Here is a 25,506-nt window from a genome sequence, read left to right as displayed (position 1 = left end):
CGCGCGTCGGCGGGGAGGGGGGGAGTCGGGGGGGGCTAGGGGACTCGGGTGAGGACTCGGGGGAAGGGCGGGAGGACGGGGCGGCTTGTGGCTCTGGGAGAGCGACCGAGCAGCAGAGCAGGCTCGAGGCGAGGCAGAGCGCCACTTGCGGTCCTATGGCCGGGTCAAAGAGGCGGAGGCGGAGGCCGACGGCGTGGTGGAGCCCGACGGCAGCCGCGAGAGCCGCGGCGGGAAGGAACGCCTCCAGCCGGCCTCCCGCCCAGACGAAGGCGCGAGCGGCGGCGACGGCGGCGACGCCGCAGCAGGTGGCCGAGCCGCGCAGCCACGGCACGCCGGCCTACCACACCACCCACGGGACTGAACCCACGCCGGATTCGGTACTCTGGAGGTGTGGGACCAGGCCTGCATCTCGATCCGCATCGCCGCCGGGTAGAGGCCGAGGTGGACGGTCAGCAGCAGGGCGGCAAGGTCCATCCCCATCAGAAGGCTCGCCCAGCTCGTGTGCAGGAAGATGGCAGCACTGGTCCTCCACCCCGCCTCGCCGTGCAGAGAGCCCGCCGCCCTTAGCGCCTCGTCGCCGAGCAAGTGTGGCAGGGCGAGGGCCTGCAGCTGCAGCAGCACGCACAGCGAGGCGGAGACCGCCGCCAGCCAAGACGGCCTCTCCGCGACGGCGGCGAGCCCTGGCGCGTGCAGCCACAGACTGTGGCGCGGCGGCGGCGGCGGCGGCGGCGCGTGGCGGCGGCGGAGAGCAAACTCGACCGGGTGGCGGCTCTCGCACTGGCTCTGCAGCGTGGTGTTGTGCCGGCAGCCCGCGGACATGACGCTGCTCGCAAAGGCCTCGTCGATCTCCGACCGGCACGTCGGGCAGCGCAGGTCCTCGTCGTCCTCCGCAGCCCGGAGCAGGTTGCGCAGGCACTCCTTGCAGGTGCTGTGCTGGCAAGCGAGGGTCACGGGCTCGTAGAGCAGCTCGAAGCAGAGGCAGCAAACCAGGCTCGTGTCGACCGGGTCGGCATCCGGCGCCGGCGCGCCAGCGGCAGGCCGAGCCCCTGCCACCGCATCGCTTCCATCTTCCGCGGAGGAGAGAGCGGCGAGCGCGGCGGTGGCGAAGGAGCCTGCGCAGGCGGCGCCGAGGGCGCGAGACTCCCACACCACTGCCGCCACTCCCAAACCACCGCAGAGCCCAGCCCCGGCAACGGAGGCCAGTGCACGGCGGCGGAGCCACGGGCGCGCAGCCAGGAGGGAGTCAACCTCCTCGGGAGAGCGCTCGGACTGCTGGCGTGCAGGCTCGGGCCTCGCACGACCCCGTGCTGGCGAGCGGGCGCGACGGCGAGCGGGGCGCGCGGGCATGCACACCGCTCACGGCACGTTCGCCGCCCAGCGTCGAAGGGAGGCGGGTCGGCGTGTTGAGCTGCGTTGGCGCCCTCGGGGATGAACAACCGAAACCAAAAGAAGAAATGTAAGCCCCGGCGAACGGCCACTGGGTTCCGGCTGATAGGGGGTCTGTCCCCACTGAGTCGCGCCAAAACGCCCTACCTACCTACCTATCCCCAGGCCGCGTAGCGACGCGAAAAAAGACGAAAAGAGGGGGTATACTATTGCGGGGCCCTCTGGGGCGGTCAAAACCGGACCTACCTACCTATTGCATATTAGTTAGTTAGGAAGGTGGAGCAGACCCCCTATCTGGCTAGGAGCCGGAACCCAGCCGGCTAAGCGTGATCCCCGTTGGGTGGAGCCGGTCCCACGTCCTCCCGCCGATTCGCCGACAAAGCATGCTGACGCTGTCGCAGCGGCTCCAGAGCGCAAGCAATTTGCTCTCGTCCGCGTACGTCGACTCGTACTCGGACCGGATGATGGTAGGCCGGCGCGCACAGCTGGGAGAGAGCATGGTGTGGCGCTCCACGCTCAGTGCTGAGCCGGACAACGGGCATTTGACGTACGGCGAGGTGAGCGGCCGCGTGCGAAGGTGGGACCGAGACCCACACATACACACAGAGAGGTTGATTCCATGCGCCCCACCACCCGCAGTTCGACCTCGCCTTTTTCGGCGCCCTCGTCGACCGCGCCCTCGCGCGACCGGCCGGCCGCCGCGAGCCCGAGACTTTCGTCGACGTCGGCTCTGGGTGCGGCCGCCTTGTGCTCGCGGCGTCCTGCGTGTGGCCAGAGCTTGCGCGGGCGGCGGGCGTGGAGACGTGCGCCGATCTGCACATGATGGCGGTCCGCGCGCAGGCGCGGGCGAGCCTGCCGCGGTGCGACTTTGTGCACGGCGATGCGCTTCAGGCGATGAGGGAGGGCGGCCCGCTCGACGACGCGACGGTCGTGTTTTGCTACAGCTCCGCTTGGGCGAGCGAGGGGGGGGCCTTGACCGACTTCTCCGAGCTGGTCGGCTGCTGCTGCCTGCCCGGCTGCAGGGTGGTCGTGACGGACAAGTGGCTCGAGTGCGATGGCAGTTGCGGGGAGTTTGCGCTGATCGACGAGGTGGAGGGCCCGAACCGCGAGACGGGCGGCAGCGTCGGCTACATCTACGAGGTGGTGCGCAGCCAGAGGGGGGGCTGATGTGTTGTCTGCCATGTACGGCTCTAGACTTGGTGTGTGGGAGGTGGACCGGCGATCCGCTTGTAGAGCGCGATTTGCTTACACAGCTCAAATGAAATCTACATCTCCTCTACGCCCTCTGGGTGGTTCCTCTAGTTTGAAATGAAAAACAAGTCATTGGCATTCGCGATTCGGGGGGCGCCATCCGGCCACCGAGCACCCAGTGGCCAGTCCATGCATGGTAATTGGTAACACAGACGATCGTACACAGTCCTCTGGCAGTCCTCAGCTGACCGCTAGCCTACGGAGTACGTTGCATGCCGCAGCCGTCGACGCCGAGCGGAGGTGGCGCTAGCCTTTGGCTGGGCAGACGAATGCCGGGCACAGATCTTTCAGTGCGAGCCGGCGGCCGTCACCGCTCGTCACCCACGCCTGTGCGGCAATGTTCGAGCAACCGCTTCCAGCTGCCTGGAGGATGCTCTGTCGGTATCTCACATGGAGAGGCTTGGACCCTCCGTTGAAGTGGAGTAAAACAGGGTGGGAGCGAGTGCGTTTGTTGGTGACGGACGAACTCCCATTGCGCGGGGCCTGCGCGTCGACGGTGACATCCTTTTCACTGACCAAATGCATGGACTGGATCAGAGTGGCGTTGCGGTCGAGCACAAATTGACTGCTGGCGGCGCGGACATAGTAGTGCGACACCACCTGCTGGTCATCGACGCCACGCCCGGGAGTGTAGGCGGCCAGGTCGGTCAGCAGAGCAAAGGCAGCGGCCGCGCTCCCCATCCAGCAGCCCGAGTTGATGTACCTACGAATAATAACGATGAGTTACACAAAGTCACCAGCAGTGCTGACTTTTGGCCTCGCAGAGTAGGAGCGACCGGTACTCGCCACCTGCCTTGGGAAAACGACCCTCGCAGAAGGAGCGGCCAAACGGCGCCATCCAGTCGGGGAAGCAGCCTGACTCTGCTCCAAAGACGACGCGACCGGGCGGCACGTGCAGCGATGCGTAGCGCTCGAGGATGTCCACTTCGTTTGCGGCGAACAGCACGTCGTAGGCGTCGACGAAAAGAACAAGGCGGTCGGGATCGAGCGTGGTGAGGTGGGCGCGTGCGGCAGTGAGCTTTTGGTAGTTGCCCTGGTACGGTTCGCCGATGCCGAGGACGGTTACGTCGAGCCCTTGCAACGCCGCCGTGAACACCGTGTCACAGAAGACGCTGTTGGCGTCCGAGGCAAATGTGACCACCGATATCCGCCGCGCCGTTGCAGGCTTGGTCGGCGCCGGACGTGCAGGCACCGCATGTACATGTGTTCCGCCCACGTCGCCGCCGCCAACGTCGCCGCCCTCGTCACCGCCACCGTCGCCACCGCCCTCGCCGCCGCCGCCCTCATTCTTCGAGTTGGTAGCGGTGTGCCGCGCGGCGGCAGATAGAAGCCGCCGGCAGTTGCAGAGCCGCGCGTTCATCCTCCACGCCGCGGGGGGCGCACGCAGCAGCGCGAGGTGACTGAGCGCAGTGCGCTCTCCAGGGCCCTGTCGCTGCTGGCACGTTCGCATCGCGTTGGTGGGCTGGTATTCTTCATCGAGGGCACGGCCGTGCGTTCTTCCTCCGCGCCGTCTGGTTGCATGCCGGGGGCAAATGCGGCCGTGCCCTCGCAGAAGGACACGGCCGTGGCGCGTGACGTAGCCTCCTGCCGCCGCCGAGTACAGATGCGTGCCGCCCCCCCTCCGCACGTGGGTGAAGCAGAATTGCGAGCTCCAGTCGGAGCGCGTTGACGCATTGTGTAGCTGTAGGGTCCAAGCGCCCTCCGCAGCCGGCGGCTGCATCATCACAAGCGAGCCGCTCGCTACGTGCCGCAGCCGCACCCAAGGCGAGTCGTGCGAGGCGGGAAGCAGCTCAAATGCCATGTGGGCAAGTGGTAGCCGCGAAGGCGTGCCGATCGCTATCAGCTCTCCGCTGCCGTCGGGGAGCACCGAGAAGTAGGGCAGAGGCAGCTGCGACGGGCACTCGGACGGCGGCGAGCACTCTACGGGCGCCATGCCCCGCAGCAGCACCGTGCCTTTTAGCCCGCACGCGCACGATCGCGGAGGCACGACCGTACCGCGCGGGTCGCTGAGGCAGCGTGAGCTGTTGTAGCGATGGGCGTGGAGCGAAATCGGGCGCAGGAGAGACGCAACGTCGTCGTCGCCGATGCCAGCACCACAGCTTGCCACGCTGGCGGTGGCACGGGAGTCAACCAGCCAGGGAGGAACTAGGGTGTGCTTCGTCGGACTTCGCCGTGGTGGTGCGCCGAGCACTGCTTTGTGCAGCCAGAATGCGAGCATGGCACTTGCGTTGGCACAGCCACTGCTATCTACGTACCTGGTCAGGCGCTGCACGCCAGGCATTCGAGAAACCGCTTGGCATTCGAGCAACAAAAGCGGCGGTTGTGATCCGTGCATTTGTCCACACACGAGCCTCAACGTCGTCGTCCCCCCCCTCCCCCGCCGAGAGAGTTATTAGCGGCGGGCTCTAACAATGAAAAGAGGACCCACGGACGCACGAGCATCATCGGACGCACGTCAACGTATCAGCCTCCCGAAGCGATACCAGTCCCGATAGCTCCGCGATCTTTGTGCAGGGTTGATTGACCCACATGACCGAGATGCACGCCGTCTTCCGCCGTGGCCGAGTCCAACAAGCTAGCTGGAGGCAGTCCGTCCGCAGTACTCGGATGCTAAGTTCCTGTCTGTGCGTCTCGGCGATGTCCGATGACGCATGTTGGCCTTTACACCATATTCTCGAATATCTTTGAGAATATAGAGGGTCCCGCGCACTTCCATATTCGAGAATATTCTCGAGAATACAGATGCCCCGGCCGGCTTTTCCCTCAAGAATATACGAGCTTTCCGCAGCCCTTGACCTTAGTAGACCTCGAGTCCAAAGATATTCTTGAATATTCTTGACGTTGCCGCTGTGCGGCGTCTAATACGGTCTTGACGAGAGAGCTCGAAACAGCTATTCCCCCCTCAACAGTAGGTTTCGGGTCGATGCCGACTGAAATCTTTAAGTTTTGGAGGTTCTGAGCGGGTTTGGAGCGACTTTTGGTCTCCGTCGATCTACGCGAGGTCAAAATATTCTCAATATTCGAGAATATTCTCGAGAATATAGAGGGCCCAGAGAGAATATGATGCAAAGAATATAGATAGCCTTTGCAGAGAAAAGCGTGTAAAGGCCAAGACGCATGACGGTTGACGCCGCCGCCGGACTCCACATTGATACCACATCCACTCCCATGCATGAGCAGTTCGCCCCGCCGGCCATCGCGGCGGCGTAGGTACTCGCTTAGTGTGGGTAAACCATAGTACCGTATACGGTACTATGAACAGAGAAGCCCATAAAAGTCGCCGCGGCAGTCCACGCCGAGCCGGCCTGCTGCTTGCTCGCACGGCAGCCTTTTCCTCTCGACCAGCCTCAACTTCCGTACAGTCAACATTTTGTCGCTGCGTGCTCGTGGTGAGCTGTGGCGGCGGTCGAAGTTCGCCCAGATTCGGTGACGAGCGCCGGACGATAGTACCGCCTCTGTTCGCCCTGTGCATGTCAGGCCAGGCTGCAGCAGGGCACTACCATCGTGCTGCCCTGCTGCAGCCTGACCTTGCCCACTGTGCACAGCCGCCAGAGCACCACCACCGCCCGGCATCGTGTCACGGCGAGCTCCTTCTGCGCCCGCTCGCGAGGCTCTCGCGCTGGCACACTTTGGCCATCTGCTGCTCGCGTTCGGCGAGCTCTTCTCCGCAATCCTGCCACGGTGCCGCCACCACACACCTTCTGGCCGGCCCGAGCCGCGCGGACTCGCCGGCGGGGGCAACGTGTCGACCTCTCTCTCTGGTGCACCACGGGCCGCGACGGCCTGCGAGCAGCTGGCGCGAGGAGGCAGTGTGCCGGCACAGTCGAGCCGGAGCATCGGGTTCTTGATGCTTGTGGGGTCGAGTTTGACCTTATGTGGCATAATATGCAACAATAAGGCTATGCTCTCTCCCGGATTTTTGAGATATGATCCCTCAAAGTCGAATTATGGTTTACTGGTGACCATAGTACCGTCTGTCTTGTTTGCGAGATCTTCAAACGAATACTTTAAAGTCTCGACAATCACTAAGCTGCTTATGTGGCACCGCAGAGGCTCCCTTGGGGATGCCTGAGGCCACCCCAACCACTCACCAAGCCTTACGTGGACGAATTCAAACCTACTTTTATGGTTTACCCACACTAAGCGAGTAGAGGCAGCATCGACTCGATCGACGTCGCTCGCGGGCCTTGCTTGCAGCTTGGCGACGCCACAGGCACCCCCCACAGGCAGAGCGCACGCTCCTGCCGGGCCCCATATTGCGTTTCCTTGCCCACGCGGTACGGGTGGACGCGAGAGAGGAGATGACGGCACGCTGGGCGACACACAGACACACAGGTTAGGTTAGGTAGAAAGGTGAAGAACAGTCTTCTGACTGTCGTTGCTGTGTATCCCTTTCTCGACTGTCTGTCTGAGCTTGTGCGTCTTGGGTCCGGGGTTGTGTTTTTGTGTGAAGAACAGTCTGGCTCGGACTGGAGATACAATTGTGCTCATACACCCTACCCCCACCCAAGAGGACCCCGACCAAGGTGTCTGGGTCCCCGGGTTGTCGAGTACGACGGCTGGAGCGATCGCCGCAACCAGGGTGTCCTGTGTCCTGCCGTCGCTCTTCGTGTATGCTGCAAGTCTCCGTGCCCGCCGGCGCATCTGCCGGGGACAGCTTCCCGGTAATAGATCCGGCAACTCAGGTGCAGTTTGATGCGGTCGTGCCGAAAGGACTCGGGCCGGGCGACACGTTTAATGTCTCGCCGCCGGGCGGAGGCGGCGGCGGCGGCGGCTCGAGCAGCTCGCCGCCGGTGGCGATGGCGGCGCCTGCACCTCAGCTGTTGACTGTGGCGGTGCCGTCCGGTGTCGCCGGCGGGCAAATGATGCAGGTCGCGACGCCGGGCGGTCTCATGAATGTGATGGTTCCGTCAGGCCTGGTGGAGGGCCAGTCGTTCACCTTTGAGGTGCCGGCCGCGCCTCCGCCCGCGGTGGCGCAGCCGGTCGTCGCGCAGCCCGCGGTGGCGCAGGGCTTTGCGGGCGCGCCCCAGCAGTACGCGCCCGCGCAGCAGTACGCGCCGGCGCAGATGCAGTACCCGCCGCAGCCGCAGTACCCGCCGGCGCCGCAGACCGAGGTGCACCACGTGTACCACGATGGCCCGCCGGAGATGTGCATCGACCGCAGCGACCCTGAGTACATCGACGCCTTCCAAGTCGCCGGATGCTGGTGCGACGCCCTCGCGCGCCTCTCGGGCCGCTCTCTCCCCCCGCTTCACGCAAAAGGACAACCCCGAGCCCAAGACGCACACAATACACAGACAGTCGACAAGGGAGAGACAGCGACGACAGTCAGAAGGCAGCACTGGGTACCAGGAAGGCGAATGCGAGGACGGCCTCTAGTGCGAGCTCTAGTTAGTGAGTTCATACACGCACGCAGGCAGATCGCTACTACAGTAGGATGCCCACAGGGCCCCCAACAAAGAAAGAGGAGCCGACCGACCCTCTTTCCCAAAGATCTCTTGCCGCAGGTTCCTCACCGATGTGTGCCGGCTGCTTCCCGGGCTGTGAGCAGTTCCGAGGCCCTCTCGCCGGGAAGAGGTCCGCCCCCCGCCCCCGCTCACGGATTTCGTCCCCGCCTTATCCCCCGCCCCCGCCCCCGCCCCCGCCCCCGCCCCCGCCCCCCGCCTCCCCCGCCCCCTCCCGCGCCCCTCCCGCCCTCACCCCCACCGCGCTTCCCGGGCGACAGATCAAGACGGGCGAGTGCATGTGCTGCCTCGGCGTGCTCCCCGCGTGCAACGACGTCTACCCGATCTGGGGCCGCGTCGGACCCCGCATCTTTCGCCACCCCCACCTCGGCGAGATGCACTTTAACGGCACCAACAAGATGCACGACACTTGCCACTGCAAGATCTGCTGAGCGCCGTTGGCCGACGGCCGCGGCGGCTTGGCCGACTGTCCTTTCCCGCTCTTTGTCGTTCTCGGAGCCGCCAGCGCGTGAGGCGCGCGACTCTCCGACATAATGCTGTGGAGGGCAAAAGCGCGTGTGTGTGGGCAACGGCGATCGTTCATTACCAGATGTAGAGTCGCGGCCAGTCGATAGTAGAGGTTGCTTGCTCGAGCTTGCTTGCGTTAGCTTTCGATCGCGATACGGCTTTAGCATTAGAGCTCTAGGGGGGTCACGGGGAGGAGCGAACTCCTCGGAAGTGTGAGTGAGCTACGTACTATGCATGTAAGGACTGAGCTCTGAGGTGTGTGCTCTCTTTGATCATCGTCCCTCGTCCGCTTTGAGATCTTTTGCGGTGTGTGCGCGCGCGCCCGCTTGGCATGTTGTGCGAGTATATGGGACAAAAGCGTCGAAAATGTCCCAAAAAGCGTGTCTCGAGTTTGTTGCAGCCCCACAGCTGGCGCGCGCTGCCAGGAAGCACCGCTCGCGTGTCGGCGGCACTCCCTGGCACCCAGGGAGTGCCGCGAACCGACCAGACCGAATGGGCTCGACGCCGCGCTCGCTGTGGGGCTGCAACAAAGTCGCCGCCGAGCGTGCCACCGACGGCGTCCGGGCGGCGGTGATGGAGTGTGAGACCTGAGGCTGCGGAGGTGACGCCTGAGGTACCGGCCCGTGCAAAGCGACTCAGCCGGCGACCGCCACGGGCTCAGACGAGACTTGTCGACTCGTTACGGCTCAGCTTCACCGTGGTCATCGGGCGTCTGTCGACGTCAGGACCACCATACAGCTCGCGGGTTTGAGGTCGCAAGAGCCAAGATGGTGGCGTTTGGACATCCCAACCATCACACAAGACAGCCTGTAGGTGATGGCGGGACGGCGCAGTGTTTGTGGCACTCGGCAGTAGGCACCCGCGGCACGGCCCCGCTGAGTTGGCTCTCGCGGGCTGCGGAACCGGCCCCAGAAGGGGACGGTCCGGGCGAGTGTGGCAGCTCCTGCGCTAGTATGGGCACCCTCTATCACAACACTACTGATCCTGGTCATTAGAGCTGCCAGGGATAGCGTCAGGAGCCGGTAGGAGTCAAAACCTCTCATATTGAGACATCGTGTCCCATATACTCGCACAACGAGCCGCTTGTGGTTGTGCCGCTAGAGAGGCTTCCTTCGCTTTTGGCTCTAATGTCTAAAGCCGTACGCCGTGCCCCTTTTGACTCCCTCATCCAGGAGATCACACACACTAACAGCGCCGCACACACTGCTGACGAGCGGAAACGTCCCTCTCGCTCCCTCGTCCCAAGCCTACTCCGGCGCGGCGAGCAGCGCGCGCAGCTCATCGCTCGGCCGGAACTCAAGGCTGGCCGCAGCGGACGCCTCCTCGAGCGTGGCAACCTACAGTACGTCGCACCCCGAATGCTGAAGGCTATGCTCGGCAGCTATGGACGGCGGCTCCCGCGAGCGCGGCAAGCCTTCTCGCGCAGCAGGGCCAGCGAGCAAGCCAGCGGCGTCGACATCCACGCCTCGTACACGCACGTCTCGGGCTCGGTGACCTAGGCCAGGCAAGGTAGACTCCTCCACACATACAAACGTGGTGGGGCAAGGGCCAGGCTAGTCCCTCGCGACTCCACGTCTAGGCGACAGGAGCTAGCACGGCATTCAAAGTGCAAGGCCACAAGTGCACAAGTGCACGTCGGTCACCTCCAGCAGCGCGTCCTGCTCGCCACACTCGAAGTACAGAGTTGCGCGCCGCAGGGCTCCGCCGCCACACGCCGCGCCGCCCTCGAACCGCATCGTGCCGAGCTCGCTTGGCGTGCGGCCCGCCCGCGCCAGCTGCGACGCCCGCTCGCCAGAGACTGGCTCCCAGCGCGTGAAGTTGCCGAGAAGTGTCTGCTGCCGCGACGCGCGGCCACCCGGGCTGCCCTGCCGCATCTCTTGGAAGGGGCACGCCTGCAGGACCGCCGCGGCGCACTTGCCGTCGCTGCGCCACGCTATGCTACGCGAGCGGCTCGTGCAATCTCGTGCAATCTCGGGCGACTCCGGCGAACGTGTGGGCTCCGAGCAGAGCGGACGCGTGCGCGCCATGCAGAGAGTGTGCTGGGGGTGCGAGGGGGAGAGGACGTCCGGGGGAAGCGCGCGCCTTGGAGGTGGAGGCAATCTGGTGCAATCTGGTGCAATCTGGTGCAATCTCGCGCAATCTCGCGCAATCTCGCCTTGTAGGTCAACCCCGTGCAGTCTCGCGCAATCTCGTGCAATCTCGCCTTGTATGTGAACCCCGTGCAATCTCGCGCAATCTCGCGCAATCTCGCCTTGTTGGTGAACCCCGTGCAGTCTCGCGCAATCTCGCCTTGTAGGTCAACCCCGTGCAATCTCGCGCAATCTCGCGCAATCTCGCCTTGTAGGTGAACCCCGTGCAATCTCGCGCAATCTCGCGCAATCTCGCCTTGTAGGTGAACCCCGCGCAATCTCGCGCAATCTGGCGCAATCTCGCCTTGTAGGTGAACCCCGTGCAGTCTCGCGCAATCTCGCGCAATCTCGCGCAATCTCGCCTTGTAGGTGAACCCCGTGCAATCTCGCGCAGTCTCGCGCAATCTCGCCTTGTAGGTGAACCCCGTGCAGTCTCGCGCAATCTCGCGCAATCTCGCGCAATCTCGCCTTGTAGGTGAACCCCGTGCAATCTCGCGCAGTCTCGCGCAATCTCGCCTTGTAGGTGAACCCCGTGCAATCTCGCGCAGTCTCGCGCAATCTCGCCTTGTAGGTGAACCCCGTGCAGTCTCGCGCAATCTCGCGCAATCTCGCGCAATCTCGCCTTGTAGGTGAACCCCGTGCAATCTCGCGCAGTCTCGCGCAATCTCGCCTTGTAGGTATACCCCCGGTCCTCTGCCTCGAAGCATCGCCCGTGCAGCTGCCGCCACTCAAGCCCGGCACCGTACCTAGCCTCGGGCAGCCTCGGCTGATCTCGGGCAATCTCGAGCGCCGCACGTAGCTCGAGGCTGCCGCCGCACCCGCCAGATGCTGCAATCGCCTCCTTGGGCGCCAGCTGCCGCTCCGCCTCGCTCGCCTCTTGCACGGCCTCCACGGCAGCCTAGGAGGGGGCGGGGGAAACGTGAGGAGGAGCAGGTGTGGGGAGGGGGGGCGCGCAGCGAGGAGGGAAGCGCAGCGAGGAGCGTGAGGAGAGGAGGTGAGGGCGGTGCCACCAGCAAGCGGTGGCTACGGCTGCGGTGGCTACAGATTGGTGGCTACGGCTGCGGTGGCTACGGCTGCGGTGGCTACAGCTATGTGGTGGCTACGGCTGCGGTGGCTACAGATTGGTGGCTACAGCTGTGATGCGGCCTTGTGCGCTGCCCGCGCCGCCTCCGCCTCGTCGTGCCGAAACGGCTCGAGCAGCTCGAGCGCCGCGGCGACCTAGTCTCGGGTCATCTCTCGGGTCCTCTCGGGTCCTCTCGGGTCCTCTCGGGTAGATCTCGAGTGATCTCGGGTAGTCATCTCGAGTGATCTCGGAGGCAAGCGACGCACCGCCGCGTCGTCGAGCGGACTCTCAGTCTCTGCCAGCAGCTCTCGCGCCGCCTGCGCGAGCGCCGACGTCGCGCCGGCGCCAAGCTCCGCGTGGAGCACCTACAGAAAAAAGAAAAGAAATGCCCACAAAAAGAAAGACGTCGCGCCGGCGCAAGCCCCGCGTGGAGTGCTCGTAGTACGGCTCTCAAGGCGCCGCCGTCCTCCTAAACAAAGGCGTGCGCCCCTCAGAGAACGGAAAACGGGCCGCCGCCGCCGCCACCCCCCGGCGCCGACCGGCAACGGCTCGAGCAGCTGCAGAAGCGCGGCCTCATGTTCACGGGCATGACCACATGCCCCTGCGGCGTCGCAGACTCCGCCGCCGCCGCCGCCGCCCGCCGACTGCCCCTTCTCCGCCGCCGCCTCGTCGCGCGCTTTCATCGCGACCTGCCCGCGCAGCTGCCGCCCCGTCAGGGCGCGGGGTCGGCCTCTCCGCTAACTCTGCTCCGCGTGTGTGGGTGCGCAGCGGCCACCCGAGTATGGGTTCGGGTACTGTGTAGGTTGTGGTATAGTGGCGCGGCCATACGCTTCGACCAGGGCGATCTCGACCTGATCTCGACCGGATCTCGACCTGGTCTCGACCGGATCTCGACCTGATCTCGGGTGAGATATGCATCTAGACGCCGCCTCAAGCAAGTCCGCAGAGTCCACCTCCTCCGCCGCCTCCTCGAGCCCAGGCCGCTCCACGAGCAAATCGTACATCCGGTCCACGCCTACCGTCGTGACGCCGCCCGTGTCGGGGCGTGAGCACACACCAAAGGTGGCGCAGGATCGCAGCGCAGCGCTCGAGCCTGCCTCAGAATACTGCCTCAGGATACACCAGCGTCGGGGATGCCCCAGCGCGGCATCGGGCGTGAACGCGGGGCCTCGGGATGCCCCGTGTTCTGGAGCAGCGCGTGAATGAGAGGTCCATGGGCACAGTGACTGCAGCTGAACGCAGCCGAGTACTGTTGAGCACGTGTCCTCTCGAGCGCTGGTCGGAATGCAGGGAATACTTTCCCCTGCATCTAGGGTGCACACACCCTCGACGCCCCCCCACAGCGCGACTCGCACGAGCGCGCGCAGCGTCATCCCCGCGTCGAGCCGCTCCACGCCCAGAGACGTATCCACCTCCCCCGCTGCAAGCCTGGCAGCCCTCCCGTCGCGCTTTGAAGCCTCGTCCGCTTCCGCCGCCGCCTTGGCGTCGTGCAGAGCGTCGATCGTTGGCGTTGCCGTCGCGAGCTGCGCGCGCGCCGCCGACAGCCGCTCTGCGTCGCTGCTCGCCGCCTTGGCTGCAGCGATGGCTAGCTCAGCGCGCCGAAGGCATCCGCGCGAGAGGGCGCCAAACGCTTCCGTCGCGAGGGCGATGCAGCCGTTGGGGCAGTCGGTGGAGTTGGCCTCGTCGGAGCCGTCGCAGCAGTCGCACACCCCGTCGTTCACCCGGGAGGAAAAAATCTGCTTGGGCTTGTGCGGCAGGTTCCGGCACACATAAATTGTGTCGGCGCAAGCCCCTGTCGCTGCCTCGTCGCTGCCATCAGCACAGTCGCAATAGTCGTCATTGAGGTAGGCACCCGGGAGCGCTCGGCCGTCACACTCGAACGCCGCGGAAACGGTTGCGAGTGCAGCGATCGTCATCGCGAGTGCGTTTCGTGTCATGGCCGGTGTGAGAGCGTGCACTGGAGCGGGGCGCACAACTCAGCACCGCGGAGCGAGAGAGCTGAGTCACACATTTTTTTTCTTTTGGGGGGGAATTCTTTTCAGGCTCCGGCGGTTCTTAGATTCGTAGATTCGTTCGTTAGTGACGCCTTCATTGGAGCAGATTGGAGCGAACCAACAAATCTCTCACAGGACCAAAAGAGGCACAGGCAGGAGGCGGCGGACCCTCAAAAGGTGCCGTCGTCCTCATACTCAGTAGAGGTGGGCACGATCGGGGGGGCACACAGTCTCTGACACGAGAGTCGAATCCACACGAGCACACCGCCCCGCGTTACTCTCCGTAGCCTCTAGGCGGAATACGCCGTAGCGCGTAGGCGTAGGCCGTAGCGCGTAGCCGTAGCGCGTTAGGGGAGATAGAACAAATCAGTGCACGCATGGAAAAAAGCTTGAAACTCAAGCCCCACAACCACACCGCAAAAAATACTGACGGCAGCGCGATCTAGATCACGGAGCAGGGAAGAGCCGTGGAGTGGTAAAGTAGCATCGGGGAAGCGCGCGGCTTCGCTACTTCTTCTTCGTCGACGGCGGCGATGCAGGCTGCTCGCCTGCTTGCCAGCGCGAGGCCAAGATTCCCAACGTCGAGAGCCAGAGCAGCCAGTTGAGTCCGACGCAGCTCGCCATAAAGAAGAAGGGCCCAGGCGTCCCAGGTCCAGGTATGACGCGCCCAGGGTTGTGGTAGGTTGTGAGGAAGACACCCGTCGAGAAGACGGCCATCAAGGTTTGCGCGACCAGGCAGGTGGGCGGGCCCTCAAACCTACGTACTTCCCACGCTATCGTGATGGCCTCGACGGTGTGCGAACCAACGCAGACGGCCATTGCAGGCACGCTCGTGTAGAAGAAGAATGGAGCTGCCCGCGCGAGCGCATACATCAGATTTTCCGCCATGAACCTTCGATGTGCAGGCGCGAGGTTTGGAATTGGCGGCATCGTTGGGTGATAGCCTCCAAAGGCCCAGGGTGTCATATCCGCGCGTTTACTGTCTGACGTCTCCTCGTCAAACAGAGGCAGGATGTTTAGAAGATATACGTCAAGCACGACCCCGTGCAGGAAGAAGTAGACTCTCATCGCGATAAAGGGGACGGGCAGGCTGAAGAAAGCAATCACGGCGTCTTTGATTGCCTTGACAATAGCCCCGATAGCAACAATGGTCGCGCCAACCTCCAGCGGAGTCTGAAACTGGGGCTGTTCACCTCCGCCGCGCAATCGCAGCTTCATGTGCCCTGCTAAGAAGGTCCTGTCGCTCGTGTGCTCCTCTCTCCGCGTCTGCGATCGCCTAGCGTACAGTTTGAAGAGCGTTTGACCTGCGCCGCACGCGAATGCACTGAGAACCATTGCGATACCCGTTCCGTCCTCGACGTCCTGCGTGCCGCAAAGGGTTCCGCCTTCGGAGGGTGTTGGTCCGTTCTCGAGGGGCATGCGTGTGATGACGAAGATCCGTTGTGGCGGGCCACCCTGTCCAGAGAGGCATGGGTGCCAATCTGGGGTCTCTCGGCAGCGTCACCTGGTGGAGCCCCTTGTGGTTATTTGGCAGGATGTAACCAAACGTGCCGCACAGCTCGCTTCCGAGCGAGTCGGTGAGCTGCATGGGCTGCACCTCCTCCTCCCCTACTCCGCGGAACGGAAGGGTTAGTTAGACCGTTGAGCCGGTGGGACTCTCAAGCGGGCGGCGGGAGGTGTCATTCAGGGGGCGAAGCTGGCCATGCGGGAGGCGGGAGGGGCCAAGCAAAGTCGAGGGACATCCGAATGGCCGGCGAGGCGCCTTGCAGCGGCGGCAGCGGGTAGTCCTAAACAAAACAACCGCTCCCAAGAAAACGAATCACTTCGACCATCGACGCACCTCCTCCCAAGATATCATAACACAGGCACAAGTTGTTAGTCTATGGGATTTTTTTCCCGAGGGAGCGCCGAGGTGCGTACCAGTGCGCGCCAGTCCCATAACTCCAAGTGAGGAGACCTCTCCTGCTTGAGGACCTCTCCTGCTTGCGAGGACCTCTCCTGCATGAGGCTAGGCGTGAGGACCTGGTGAGGACTCCTCCACTGTGTGTGAGGACCTCAGTCTTCAGGGCTGGCCTCCGCGCCCCGGCTTGCTCCCCTCCAGACGTCGCTCTCCCCACCGTGGACCGACGGCGGCATCGAGGCGGAGCTCGCGCGCGACTTGGATCTGATAGCCAGAGCAAACATCTTCATATCCACGCCACATTCTTCAACTTGGTTTGCGAGGGAGTTTTGTGATCTGTGATCTGTGAGGGTCCGCCCGCAGGCGCATTTTGGAGTTTTGTTGTAAAATTCTTGGTTTGCGAAGACGGCCACCATGTTGATGGACGACAGGAACAGACGCGCTCGACTTGGAGAGAACAGAGTTGCACTTGGTCAACGGGTTTCTTTTTTTATGGGGCACCGCTGTGCGAATGGAGCCAAAAGCCCACCTCGGTCAGAGTTACAACAAACAACCCGACGTGGATGCGGACAACATTGGCAAGGACGGCAGGCACTGTTGCGGAGACGTCAAGGTCGTCTGTCCTCTCAGCAGCAGCGGGGAGCACGGTCGGAAGGGCGCTTTTGTCGCTTTCGGCAACACTGAATCATTCTACCGGAACATCGTCATTGGGCATGGGCCCTACCGCGAGGAGGGGGAGGGGGGGAGGGGGGGGGAGGGGTACGGGGGGGGCGGCATGGAGGGGGAGAGGAAGAGCAAGGGCGAGAGAGGGCAAGGGACCGGGCGCTGGCATACCAGGGGGGGCAGGGTGGTGGGCGGCGACCGCCGCATACCGTCCTACGGCGGGGACTATCGCTACGCCAGGGAGGACAAGGACGTCGACGTGCAGCTGCTGCTGTTCGAGTCGTTCGGCGGGTTCGGGAGGGGGGTCCGTGAGATCCTCCGGAAGGCGGCGAACGTGCTACAGAACAAGCTGACGCGGGCCCAGTACCTCGATGAGGTGACTTGGACCACCAAGAATTGGCTGGGGCTGCAGAAGCAGCGTATCTCAGTCGTTCTTCACACGGCAATCGCAGAGCAGGTTGTGAATGAGCTTGCCTGTGGCGGGGGTGGGCGGGTGCACGGAGCTAAGTGCCTCGCCACCCTCGCAGGAGTCGCTTAGGCGGCTCCCGTGGTGTACCTGTGTTAGTGCCAGTGCGCGCCAGTCCCGTGCCCAGTGTTCTGCGAGGGAGTTTTGTTGTAAAACTCTTTTTCTCCGCGGATCATCGATCGGCGATCGGACCGATGCCGCCGGTTGGGAGCTTGGCTTGTAAAATTCTTTTTTTAGAGAAGCCAATCAGCGCATGTCTAGCCCAACCCGTAAGGGGCCGTCGCCTGCTGTGCCATTTGTAGCGCCAGTCCGAGCCAGAAAAAGAAAGAAAAAAACGGACAACCCACGTTAGACAGTCGTGTGTGTACGTGACGGGTGGTGTCGTAGTGTCCGTGTCCACTAGCTCCGAGTAGAGGGGGCGTTCTGCAGTTAAGGGGAAACCCGGTACACGGAGCCCTCTCGGAGAACTGTGTTTACTTTAAGGCCCTTGCCCTGCGAACGCGCACCCCCGGGGCTAGGGCTTTCTTGCCCGCAACCCGATCCCGATCATCCGGCCCGCTGGGTGCGCTTCTGAGCTCCCCGGCCCTGGATGTGAGGCTGCCAACTGCACTCCAAGTGCTCCAAGTGCACCCAAGGGAGGGATGGGAGGACGGCACGCCGCCACCGAGCCAGTCTGCTGTGAGAGGGGCGCTGGTACCGTCTAGTGCCGAACTTAAGGTAAGGTAGCTTGAGTTAGGGAGCCCTTTTTCCTCTTCCGAACTCCTGTTCTAATGTGCCTAACTCCTGCTACCCACCTCTCAGTCCAGCCGGACCGGCACACGGGCCACGCGGCCCGCACCACTCTGAGGCATCTCCCTCCTACGCTACGAGCACCTACGCTCGAGTACGAGTGCCTACGCTACTAGATGCCCTACTTCTCCTCCCCCTCCTCCTCCTCCTCACTCGCCGCACCCTCGTCGTACCACGGTCCGCGCAGCGAGGGCCGAGACGTCGCCGGTACCAAAAAAGAAATCCCCGGTGCCGAACTGCTGCTAACTCAGTGCAAAGCACCTAACCTAACTCAAGCTACCTTACCTTAAGTTCGGCACTACACGGTAGAATTCTTGTGGCCTGCCATCGCCGAGAGCTCCGAGGCGCGGAGGAGCAGATATAGGGCGATGGGGCCGCGCCTTCATCGAGCGCTTCTCCGTCGCCTACATGACGCGGCGGACGGCCATGCGATGGCTTCCGAGGAGGCGCTTCGATATGCTTTTCCGCCACCGACGGCTATGCTCGCCGAATTGACACGATCGGTCGCAGCGAAGAGCGCGGAGGAGCTTGCGCAGCTGCAGGCGCAGGTGGCGCGATTGCAGGCGGAGATGCGGCGCCGAGCGGCAGAGCTCAGCCAGGAGCACAACGCGCCGGCTGCCGACGACGACGACGATAGCGGGGGGCAGCGCAAGCGCGCGCGGCTCGGCTCGAGGGACCACCCGCACGACCTCGAGCCCGCGGCAGGCGCGGCGCCTCTCCCTCTGGAGCAGCTTCACACTGCGGATCTGCTGCAGTACTTGTGCCAGTACCGGCTCGGCCTGCGGCACAACATCACGCCGGCTGCGCGCGAGGTGCTGCTCCGCTGCAACAAACGGGCGCCTCTCGTGAAGCAGAGCCGCGAGGAGGAAACGCTCTGCGTGCCGCCGCCTTCGCCGCCCGAGGCGGGGTGGTCACAGGAGGTGGTTGCGCGCATCGATCGGCAGTTGTCCCGGATTCGCGCATGGCTGGCGGGACAGGGCGCGCTCGGCGACGCTGACAGCGCCATTGTGCCGTGCGCCATTCGCGACGCGAACGACCCAGTGCGAAAGGCCGTTGGGGCGAGCGGACTCGCATTTGGCGCCTTCGCCGCACGCCAGCTGGATCCGCACGCGCTGCTCGACGCGCTGCTCATCTACAAGGGCACTGTCAAGACAATGGCCGAGTTCGAGGAGGAGGTGATCAGAGACGTGGCGAACGAGACGGGCCACCTTTACACGATGGACCCAACGCACGGCGATCTGGGCAAGAAGCTGACCGTCGACGCGTCGGCCCAACGCAACTGCGCGGCACTCATCAACGACTACCGAGGCCGCGACCCGCCTGCCGAGGCGAACGTGCGCGTCGTCGAGTGCTATGTCGACGGGCAGCTCGTCATACTGCTGGACAACGTCAAGCCGCTGCAGGCGGGCGAGCAGCTGCTGCTAGACTACGGCGAGGCCTTTTGGGAGTTCTTTCCTACTATTCAGCGCCGCGCGGAGGGCATCCAGCGACAGATTGCTCAGGAGCGCTCGGAAGCGGCTGCCAGCGCCGCCGCCGCCGTGAAGCTACAGCTCTTATAGTCCGCACGGGCGGTGCGAGCTGAGGTGGTAGATTTTTTTTTCTGCTAATAAATAAATAGAGCAGTCATCTCCAGGGAGAGATGGGCGACGCACACGAACACAGAGGGTCAGTGCGCACCCCGCCCCGCTCGCAGGGCGTGTGCAGCACACAGCAGCACAAGACATATCTAGGCGCTGTGCGCCTCCTCGGGATTTCTGGGGAGGTAGGAGTGTGTGTGTGTGTGTGTGTGTGTGTGTGTGTGTGTGTGTGTGTGTGTGTGTGTGTGTGTGTGTGTGTGTGTGTGTGTGTGTGTGTGTGTGTGTGTGTGTGTGTGTGTGTGTGCGTGCGTGTGCGTGTGTGTGAGTGTGAATGTGCGACGGGGCGCCGCCTGCATGCGCACGAGGGAGAGGTCGGCTGGGTTGCCCACCACCGCAGCGATGCCGCCCGCCGCGAGCGCGCACAGCGCCTGTCCTCACAGCACCGCGTGGAGACGAGGGGCACGAGTGCTGTGAAGACAGCGGGATGAAGACAGCGGGATGCGGTCGAGTGCGGCGGAGTTCGCGTCCTCTCGGGACCCAGCTGGAGTACAAGAAGATACGTCTTCCGATTTCTAGGCGCACAGCGCTAGTGGAGATACGGGGAGACCATGGGAGATGTGGGGAGATGTGGGGAGATGTGGGGAGATGTGGGGAGATGTGGGAGATGCGGGCGCCGTCTGGTGGAGCGGCAACGGCTTGCCGCCGTTTGCTTCCTTGGCCTTGTCGGTAAAGACGTCATACAAGCCGAGCCTGGCGGCGGGGGGGCGGGGCGGGGCGGGGCGGCAGGCAGGGTGGGGCGGAGGATAGGAAAGGAGAGGCGGGAGAGGAATGAGGCGGGAGGTGGAGGGGTGGGGCGGAGGAGGCGAGGAGAGGCGGGAGGTGGAGGTGGGGCGGAGGAGGAGGAGAGGAGAGGCGGGGAGGGCCGGGGTGGGGCGGAGGAGGAGGAGAGGCGGGGGGTGGGGCGGGTGAAGCGCTCCTGCTGCCGGTGTAGACGACTTGGCGGGTGAGCCCAGCAGATAGGCCTGCGTAGAGCGAGGCGACGCCCTCCTCGGCGATCATCTTGGAGGCGATGCCGACGGGCGAGGCGGCGGCGCCGGAGGCCGCATTCAGCTGAATCCGCACCTTGATCATGTCCATCGGCTCTGCGTGGGGCGGAGGGGTGGAGGCGTGACGTGGGTTGTGCTCCTGTTAGGCAATGTGGGCGCTTCTGGGCGACACGAGGCAATGTGCTTCTGGGCGGCACGAGGGATGTGGGAGTGCTTTTTGGGCGGCACGCACGAATGCAGCACGTCGAAAAGCAGCCCGCGATCGAGCCGGTGAGGAAGGGTTTGGCCGCAGTGAGGACGGATTTTGCCTCCTGTTTTGGCGGTGCCGCAACGACCTGCGCACCCGTGAATACGGTCGTGTTTTCCGTGCGGAAGGTGTTGAGAACAGGCATCGTCGAGGCTATGTCGAGGCTATCAAAGGGATAGATGAACTGCGCCGTGATGTCGCCGAGCTAGCTTTCAACCCCCCGACGAATTCTTTATCTGCGGCTCCGGTGGTGAGAGCGCCTTCGTTGTTGCCGCGGCTCGTCTCTGCCGCGGCGGCTGCTGCGCGCACGTGGTGGCGCCGCTATCTCGCGAGACGGCTGGCGACGCGGCTCGCGGCCGACGTACGCTGCGCTCGTCCGACCGCCCGCGGCGTGGCGTGCGCGGCGCTGCGCACCGCTCTGCGAGCGCTTCTGCGCTGCTTTGAGTAAAGTCCACTGTATATGAGCTGCTGCCTCGCTGCTGCGAGTTGACATATCCGGTGATGTGCGAGCGTTCCGTTCGTGCGTCGACTGGCTTCCGGTTCGAGTCGCCGGGGGGGAGGGGGGGGCCTCCTCGGCCTCCTCGGCCTCCTCGGCCTCCTCGGCCTCCTCGGCAGCCTCGGCTGCTTGGCGCACGCGGCGCGCGAGCCGCGCCGCGCTGCCTTTTTGCTCGCTGCCTCCGTTGTCGGCTCGGCCGTTCCGTCTCCTCGCTATGGCTCGGGCCGTGGGCGTGCTGCTGCTGCTGCTCGGCACTGTTGTCGCCATTTTCAATCTCTCTCTCTCTGCTCTCTCTCTCTCTGCTCTCTCTCTCTCTCGGCTCTCTCTCTCTCTCTCTCTCTCTCTCTCTCTCTCTCTCTCTCTCTCTCTCTCTCTCTCTCTCTCTCTCTCTCTCTCTCCCTCTCCCTCTCTCTCTCTCTCTCTCTCTCTCTCTCTCTCTCTCTCTCTCTCTATCTCTCTCTCTCTCTCTCTCTCTCTCTCTCTCTCTCTCTCTCTCTCTCTCTCTCTCTCTCTCTCTCCCCCCCGGGCCAGCTGCACGCACGCTCGTGACATCTCTTCACCTTCACACTGGTCGAGTCATAGGTGACGCGAGGGCGCTCACTTAATTGATTAATTCACTTATTAATTCCTTAATTGCGTACCGTATTCCGGGTAATCTTAATTATTAATCATCGGGCGGGGCGCGGCGCGGCGGCTGCGCGAGGCGGCGGCGCGGCGCGGCGGCGGGCGGGGCGGAGCGGGGCGGCGAGACCATCTGTACTGAACGGGCCAGCTAGCTGGTCTTTGAGTCGGCGCAATGGTCGCGCCGCCCTCGACTCAAGGGGCTGCCTTCCACCCGCCGCTGCTCAGGCCGGGGGAGGGGGGGAGACCTCCTGTTCCTCGCGGAACGGGAGCAGGACCCTCCTTGCCCGGTCTGCAATGCAGGGCGGTGGTCGTGCCATCTTCGCGTCGTACTCGAAACCACCACGCCGCAACCGTCGCCGGCGCGCGACACGTTCCCGGAGGCTGGACTGTCCTGGTCGAGAGTGTGTGCCGCCAAGGCGGGACCACTCGGGGACAGTGCCGACGGGACGCGGCTCGAAGGGCGTGGCTCCGCAGCGCGGCTGGCACTCGTCGCAGAGGCCTCACCTTCGAAAAGTCGGGCATGGCTCCACCCGCAACTTTGTCGCTAACACGCGCGCACCGCCGAGCCTGCGGCGGGCGCGCTGCGGCCGCACGTCTACTTCGTCATAGTGCCACGACGTGCGGCCTAGATTTAGCCCACGCGCCTCTGCTCGCAAACACTCACCCATTGAATTGTCACTGCCTGTGAGTGCGAGACAGGGCTAGCCGTAGGCAGCTAGCCCGTGAGGAGAGCGTCCATAGACACCTCACTTAGACCCCACACACGGTCTCGTCCGTGCCTCGCCGGCCGGAGAGATTGCTGGAGGTAGAGCAAGCCTGCTCTAGCCTCGCATGTCACTTCCTGTCGTCTGTTGTGTCGTTGTGCCCTTGTTTGTTTCTCTTGGCACCGTGGAGTGCTGGGGGGGGCGACAGGGAGGATATGGCCTTGAGTTATGTGTACGCCAACTCAGGGTGTGTGGCAGCCCGCTGGCTGTGTGTCTTGTGAGCCTGTTTGTGTCTGTGTGTCGCTCGTGCGTGCCGTCATCATCTGTCTAGCGTCCACCCATACCGCGTTGGTGTCCAGTCCGAGCCTGGCTGTTCTTCACCTTTCTACCTACCTACCTACCTACCGGTGTGTGTGCCAGTCCGCGCCAGTCCGCGCCCTTGTCGTGCCAGTGTGCTGTGAGAGAGGTTTGTATTTTAAGAATTGCCCGCCGCCGTGAATTCTATCGACTACATTGTGTTGGGGCAGCTCCCGGCAAACGTGCAGCGCCAGCCTCGACATGCTGGGCGTCCCGACCGACGTCCAGCGCGAGATCTGGAAAGAGTTGAGTTCTGTGGGTGTGTACGTGAAAACGCGGACCGCGGTGTATAACGTTAACGAGAGTCGTGTGTGATCACCGCGCGCTCTGCAAGCCAAGGAATCTCGACGAAGCTGATTCCTTCAACGAAACAGAGGTGACAGCATTTGCCCTATTGCAGGTATTCAAGCAAGAGTGTATGCAAACAGCCAAAATGTATGCGAGAGGCGGCGACATCACAGATTGCATTTTGCTGGCGGCACTGAAGTACCAAGCGCGTACGTTTTTTTACTTAAGTGACTTAGAAGAAAAGGTAGCCATGCAAGGGCAAGCATGGTCGAGGCAGATGGCAGTCGAAGACCGCGACGAAGATAGCAGCCCCGATGACGATGAGAGCAGCAGTGTCGATGACGATGGGAGGAGTGACACTCGAGAAGGCAGCTGCAACAAAGAGGAAGACAACAGCACGCCTGCAGAAATTGACGAATTGGTCAGGCATGTTGATTCCGTAACTGAGACGTGGTCTCAGTCGAGTGGCATCCGACAAGACCCAATTCAGAATCAGATGTTTGTGAAGCGTATCTGATCATCTCAAAGGTTGAGGACGACGCTTGATGTCAGCCCCCCCCCCCCACACACACACACACACAAACTCCCACCCCCTATTTTGACACAGCGGTGGGGTCTTAGACGTGTTTGGGTGGTCTGGGAACCCGGGGGAAGGTCTAGGCTAGTACGGTAGCTCTAGGTGCATTGCGGGCAAAGAGCTAAAAGTCATTTTATTAAACTACGATCGTGCCGAGCCGAGCGCGTCTCCCCACTCTCGAATCATTCGGCGGAGCATGTGATGATCGGCGAGGCAAGTGTGCTGGAGCTCCTCGCCCGTCATCGGGCTCGTCGACTTGGTCGCGAGCCAGCGCTCGATCGCCGACCGCTCGTAAGCATGCCCGTCCGCCGCCATTACCGGGTTTCTCATGACCTCGGTCGTGATCGGGCAGATGAAGTCGGCCGGCGGCTCCTCCTCTTCTACCGATAGCGGCCTCTCTGCAGGCAAAGAGGACAATGCTTGCTCGTCAGGCGCCCCCCTCTTCTCCACCAGCCTCGCGCTCTCCTTGAGCGCCGCCGCCAACTCCGCCTCCTCCGCCGCCACCAGCGCTGCCTCATCCTCGGGCTCTTGAGACGGCCCAGCGCCTCCTCTGCCACCCTTCCCCTTCTTCTTCTTGCCCTTCTTCTTCTCCTTCTCCTTCTCCTTCTCCTTCTTCTCCGCCTCCTCCTCCGCCAGCAGCGCATTGGCATTCCGCAGCGCCTCCGCCGCCGCCCTCTGCATGTGCATGTTGTCGGCTGCAGGCAACGAGTCGTCTTCCCGGAGGTTGTTGGCGAAGCACACGTACTGCGTATTGAGGAAGTTGTACGCCCAGTGGAGCTGGTGTGAGAAAGCGAACCCGTGTTCAAGGCGCGGCGTGGAAGACGCGCCGTTCCTTGTAGGACGCTTCGGCGTCGAGTTCAAAGCGGAGTGGACCGATGCGCACTGTGTTCCTCGCGACGGTCATGCTACCCCCGCTCATCCTCGCGCGGCTCGCGATGGCGGCGAGTTCCATAGGATTGATGCTGCAAAAGGTCGTGAAGGTGACGTCGTTCTCTGCTTTGACTGTCATATTGAACAGATCCTGACCCTGTGATGCCATGACCCCCATGACCATCGCGGGGTCGTCGACGAACCGTGAATCGTTATCGTTGGCCTGCCTCAGCATGCGCTGGTGCATGCGCTCGTACGCTCGCACGACATGCATGCCTACTTGATGTCGCCGAGAGGAGCTTCACCTACGCGCAGAATTCTTTTTATGTGTTTTGTGATCGTTTTGTGCCTCTTGTTGGTGTCCAGTCCGAGCCTGGCTGTTCTTCACCTTTCTACCTACCTACCTGCCTCTAAGCAAACACTGCCCCGCACAAACGTGGTCACGTGCTTACCGCACACGGCGTTTTGCGGCTGCTTTCTCTCCTCCCCTCTTAGTGACGCTTCTCTCGTGCGGCGGTCAGTGCGCCACTCCAGGGATGCTCAGCTTTGAGCGCGTCGGCTTGGCGTGGAACCACGTGGGTTGGCCGGCAAGCGCCCCCGGGGGCGGGGCGGGCGGCTGGAGGTAGTGATCGCCCGTATCGGCCACAACCTACAGACGCATGTGGGAGACGCGCCATGTGGGAGACGCGCCCGCCAGAACAAAAGTGGGAGGCGCTTCCGACGGCGCGGCCGGCGCCTTGGCCTTCCATGCCTCGCTGAACGTGGCGCTCTCCTTTGTGCACTCGCACACGGGCTCCTTGGGGTTGGCCGCCGTCACGCGCCTGCCCGAGGCGGGGGAAGGCGCGACTTCGAAGGCCGTCGCGGGGCAGAGTCCCGAGCCGCTCCCTGCGTAAGTGCTAGAGGGTGTGGAGAGGGCGGGGCATCGGGTCTGTGCTGCGCGGAAGACGCAGCGGGGAAGGCGGGCGGCGGCTAGGGTGGCGACTAGGGCGGCGGCTGCGGCGGCGGGTGTGAGGGCGGCGGCCGTCGATGCGACTACGAGGGCCGCGGTGGTGGGGGGTCGGAGTCGGGGGGTTCCCCCTTGGCGGGCTGGCCGAGCTTTCCTTCGTT

At 63.5% G+C, this 25,506-nt stretch overlaps 10 protein-coding genes across 10 annotated transcripts in view; 3 read left to right on the top strand and 7 right to left on the bottom strand.

The window, feature by feature from the left end:
• The window catches only part of EMIHUDRAFT_458462 (hypothetical protein), a gene marked incomplete at both ends in the record, with an annotated part of 1,843 nt that extends 776 nt beyond the window's left edge, over positions 1–1,067 (bottom strand). The window contains 4 exons of the mRNA XM_005773507.1: positions 103–337; positions 382–660; positions 760–928; positions 1,003–1,067. Of these exons, the coding sequence (XP_005773564.1) occupies positions 103–337; positions 382–660; positions 760–928; positions 1,003–1,067 (748 nt within the window). The remainder of the gene's footprint in view (positions 1–102; positions 338–381; positions 661–759; positions 929–1,002) is intronic.
• A 702-nt stretch (positions 1,068–1,769) lies between these two features.
• EMIHUDRAFT_241601 (hypothetical protein) lies at positions 1,770–2,784 on the top strand (the record flags this gene model as incomplete). Its single annotated transcript, XM_005773506.1, has 3 exons — positions 1,770–1,943; positions 2,026–2,526; positions 2,689–2,784. The coding sequence occupies 3 exons, from the start codon at positions 1,770–1,772 to the stop codon at positions 2,782–2,784; spliced, it is 771 nt and encodes a 256-aa protein (XP_005773563.1).
• A 99-nt stretch (positions 2,785–2,883) lies between these two features.
• On the bottom strand, positions 2,884–4,087 carry EMIHUDRAFT_315922 (hypothetical protein; the record flags this gene model as incomplete). Its single annotated transcript, XM_005773505.1, has 2 exons — positions 2,884–3,340; positions 3,414–4,087. 2 exons carry the CDS (start codon positions 4,085–4,087, stop codon positions 2,884–2,886), a joined length of 1,131 nt encoding a protein of 376 aa, XP_005773562.1.
• Positions 4,088–6,110: 2,023 nt separating this feature from the next.
• Positions 6,111–6,519, bottom strand: EMIHUDRAFT_315921 (hypothetical protein; the record flags this gene model as incomplete). Its single annotated transcript, XM_005773504.1, has 2 exons — positions 6,111–6,361; positions 6,405–6,519. 2 exons carry the CDS (start codon positions 6,517–6,519, stop codon positions 6,111–6,113), a joined length of 366 nt encoding a protein of 121 aa, XP_005773561.1.
• A 695-nt stretch (positions 6,520–7,214) lies between these two features.
• EMIHUDRAFT_444577 (hypothetical protein) lies at positions 7,215–8,876 on the top strand. The gene is made up of 3 exons (XM_005773503.1): positions 7,215–7,848; positions 8,145–8,214; positions 8,363–8,876. The coding sequence occupies exons 1-3, from the start codon at positions 7,251–7,253 to the stop codon at positions 8,634–8,636; spliced, it is 942 nt and encodes a 313-aa protein (XP_005773560.1). The 5' UTR covers positions 7,215–7,250; the 3' UTR covers positions 8,637–8,876.
• An 836-nt stretch (positions 8,877–9,712) lies between these two features.
• Positions 9,713–13,717, bottom strand: EMIHUDRAFT_469871 (hypothetical protein; the record flags this gene model as incomplete). Its single annotated transcript, XM_005773502.1, has 11 exons — positions 9,713–9,946; positions 10,024–10,104; positions 10,253–10,501; positions 11,409–11,480; positions 11,553–11,636; positions 11,885–11,956; positions 12,068–12,166; positions 12,238–12,270; positions 12,341–12,490; positions 12,755–12,816; positions 13,126–13,717. The coding sequence occupies 11 exons, from the start codon at positions 13,715–13,717 to the stop codon at positions 9,857–9,859; spliced, it is 1,584 nt and encodes a 527-aa protein (XP_005773559.1). The 3' UTR covers positions 9,713–9,856.
• A 2,489-nt stretch (positions 13,718–16,206) lies between these two features.
• EMIHUDRAFT_241596 (hypothetical protein) lies at positions 16,207–16,896 on the top strand (the record flags this gene model as incomplete). The annotated part of the gene is made up of 2 exons (XM_005773501.1): positions 16,207–16,342; positions 16,511–16,896. 2 exons carry the CDS (start codon positions 16,207–16,209, stop codon positions 16,894–16,896), a joined length of 522 nt encoding a protein of 173 aa, XP_005773558.1.
• A 2,443-nt stretch (positions 16,897–19,339) lies between these two features.
• EMIHUDRAFT_241594 (mitochondrial carrier protein) lies at positions 19,340–20,628 on the bottom strand (the record flags this gene model as incomplete). Its single annotated transcript, XM_005773500.1, has 4 exons — positions 19,340–19,357; positions 19,553–19,618; positions 20,187–20,332; positions 20,469–20,628. 4 exons carry the CDS (start codon positions 20,626–20,628, stop codon positions 19,340–19,342), a joined length of 390 nt encoding a protein of 129 aa, XP_005773557.1.
• Positions 20,629–23,700: 3,072 nt separating this feature from the next.
• Positions 23,701–23,910, bottom strand: EMIHUDRAFT_59231 (hypothetical protein; the record flags this gene model as incomplete). Its single annotated transcript, XM_005773499.1, has 1 exon — positions 23,701–23,910. A coding segment is annotated over one exon (210 nt), but the record flags the coding sequence as incomplete, so codon positions are not given.
• A 1,138-nt stretch (positions 23,911–25,048) lies between these two features.
• The window catches only part of EMIHUDRAFT_241592 (hypothetical protein), a gene marked incomplete at both ends in the record, with an annotated part of 3,044 nt that continues 2,586 nt past the window's right edge, over positions 25,049–25,506 (bottom strand). The window contains one exon of the mRNA XM_005773498.1: positions 25,049–25,220. Within this exon, the coding sequence (XP_005773555.1) occupies positions 25,049–25,220 (172 nt within the window). The remainder of the gene's footprint in view (positions 25,221–25,506) is intronic.

The sequence above is a fragment of the Emiliania huxleyi genome (assembly GCF_000372725.1).
Source record: "Emiliania huxleyi CCMP1516 unplaced genomic scaffold EMIHUscaffold_336, whole genome shotgun sequence".
In the NCBI taxonomy this organism is placed as follows: domain Eukaryota; phylum Haptophyta; order Isochrysidales; family Noelaerhabdaceae; genus Emiliania; species Emiliania huxleyi.
The sequence above is the reverse complement of the archived record's forward strand: the minus strand, read 5'-3'. Positions and strand labels throughout refer to the sequence as shown.

What these genes read in the sequence shown, in the direction of transcription:
- EMIHUDRAFT_444577 (XM_005773503.1), top strand. Translation starts at nt 7,251, where the DNA reads ATGCTGCAAGTCTCCGTGCCCGCCGGCGCATCTGCCGGGGACAGCTTC. An exon ending in AGTCGCCGGATGCTGGTGCG is followed by an intron (nt 7,849 to 8,144) that starts ACGCCCTCGCGC and finishes CTCTTGCCGCAG; the next exon opens with GTTCCTCACCGATGTGTGCC. An exon ending in GGCCCTCTCGCCGGGAAGAG is followed by an intron (nt 8,215 to 8,362) that starts GTCCGCCCCCCG and finishes CCCGGGCGACAG; the next exon opens with ATCAAGACGGGCGAGTGCAT.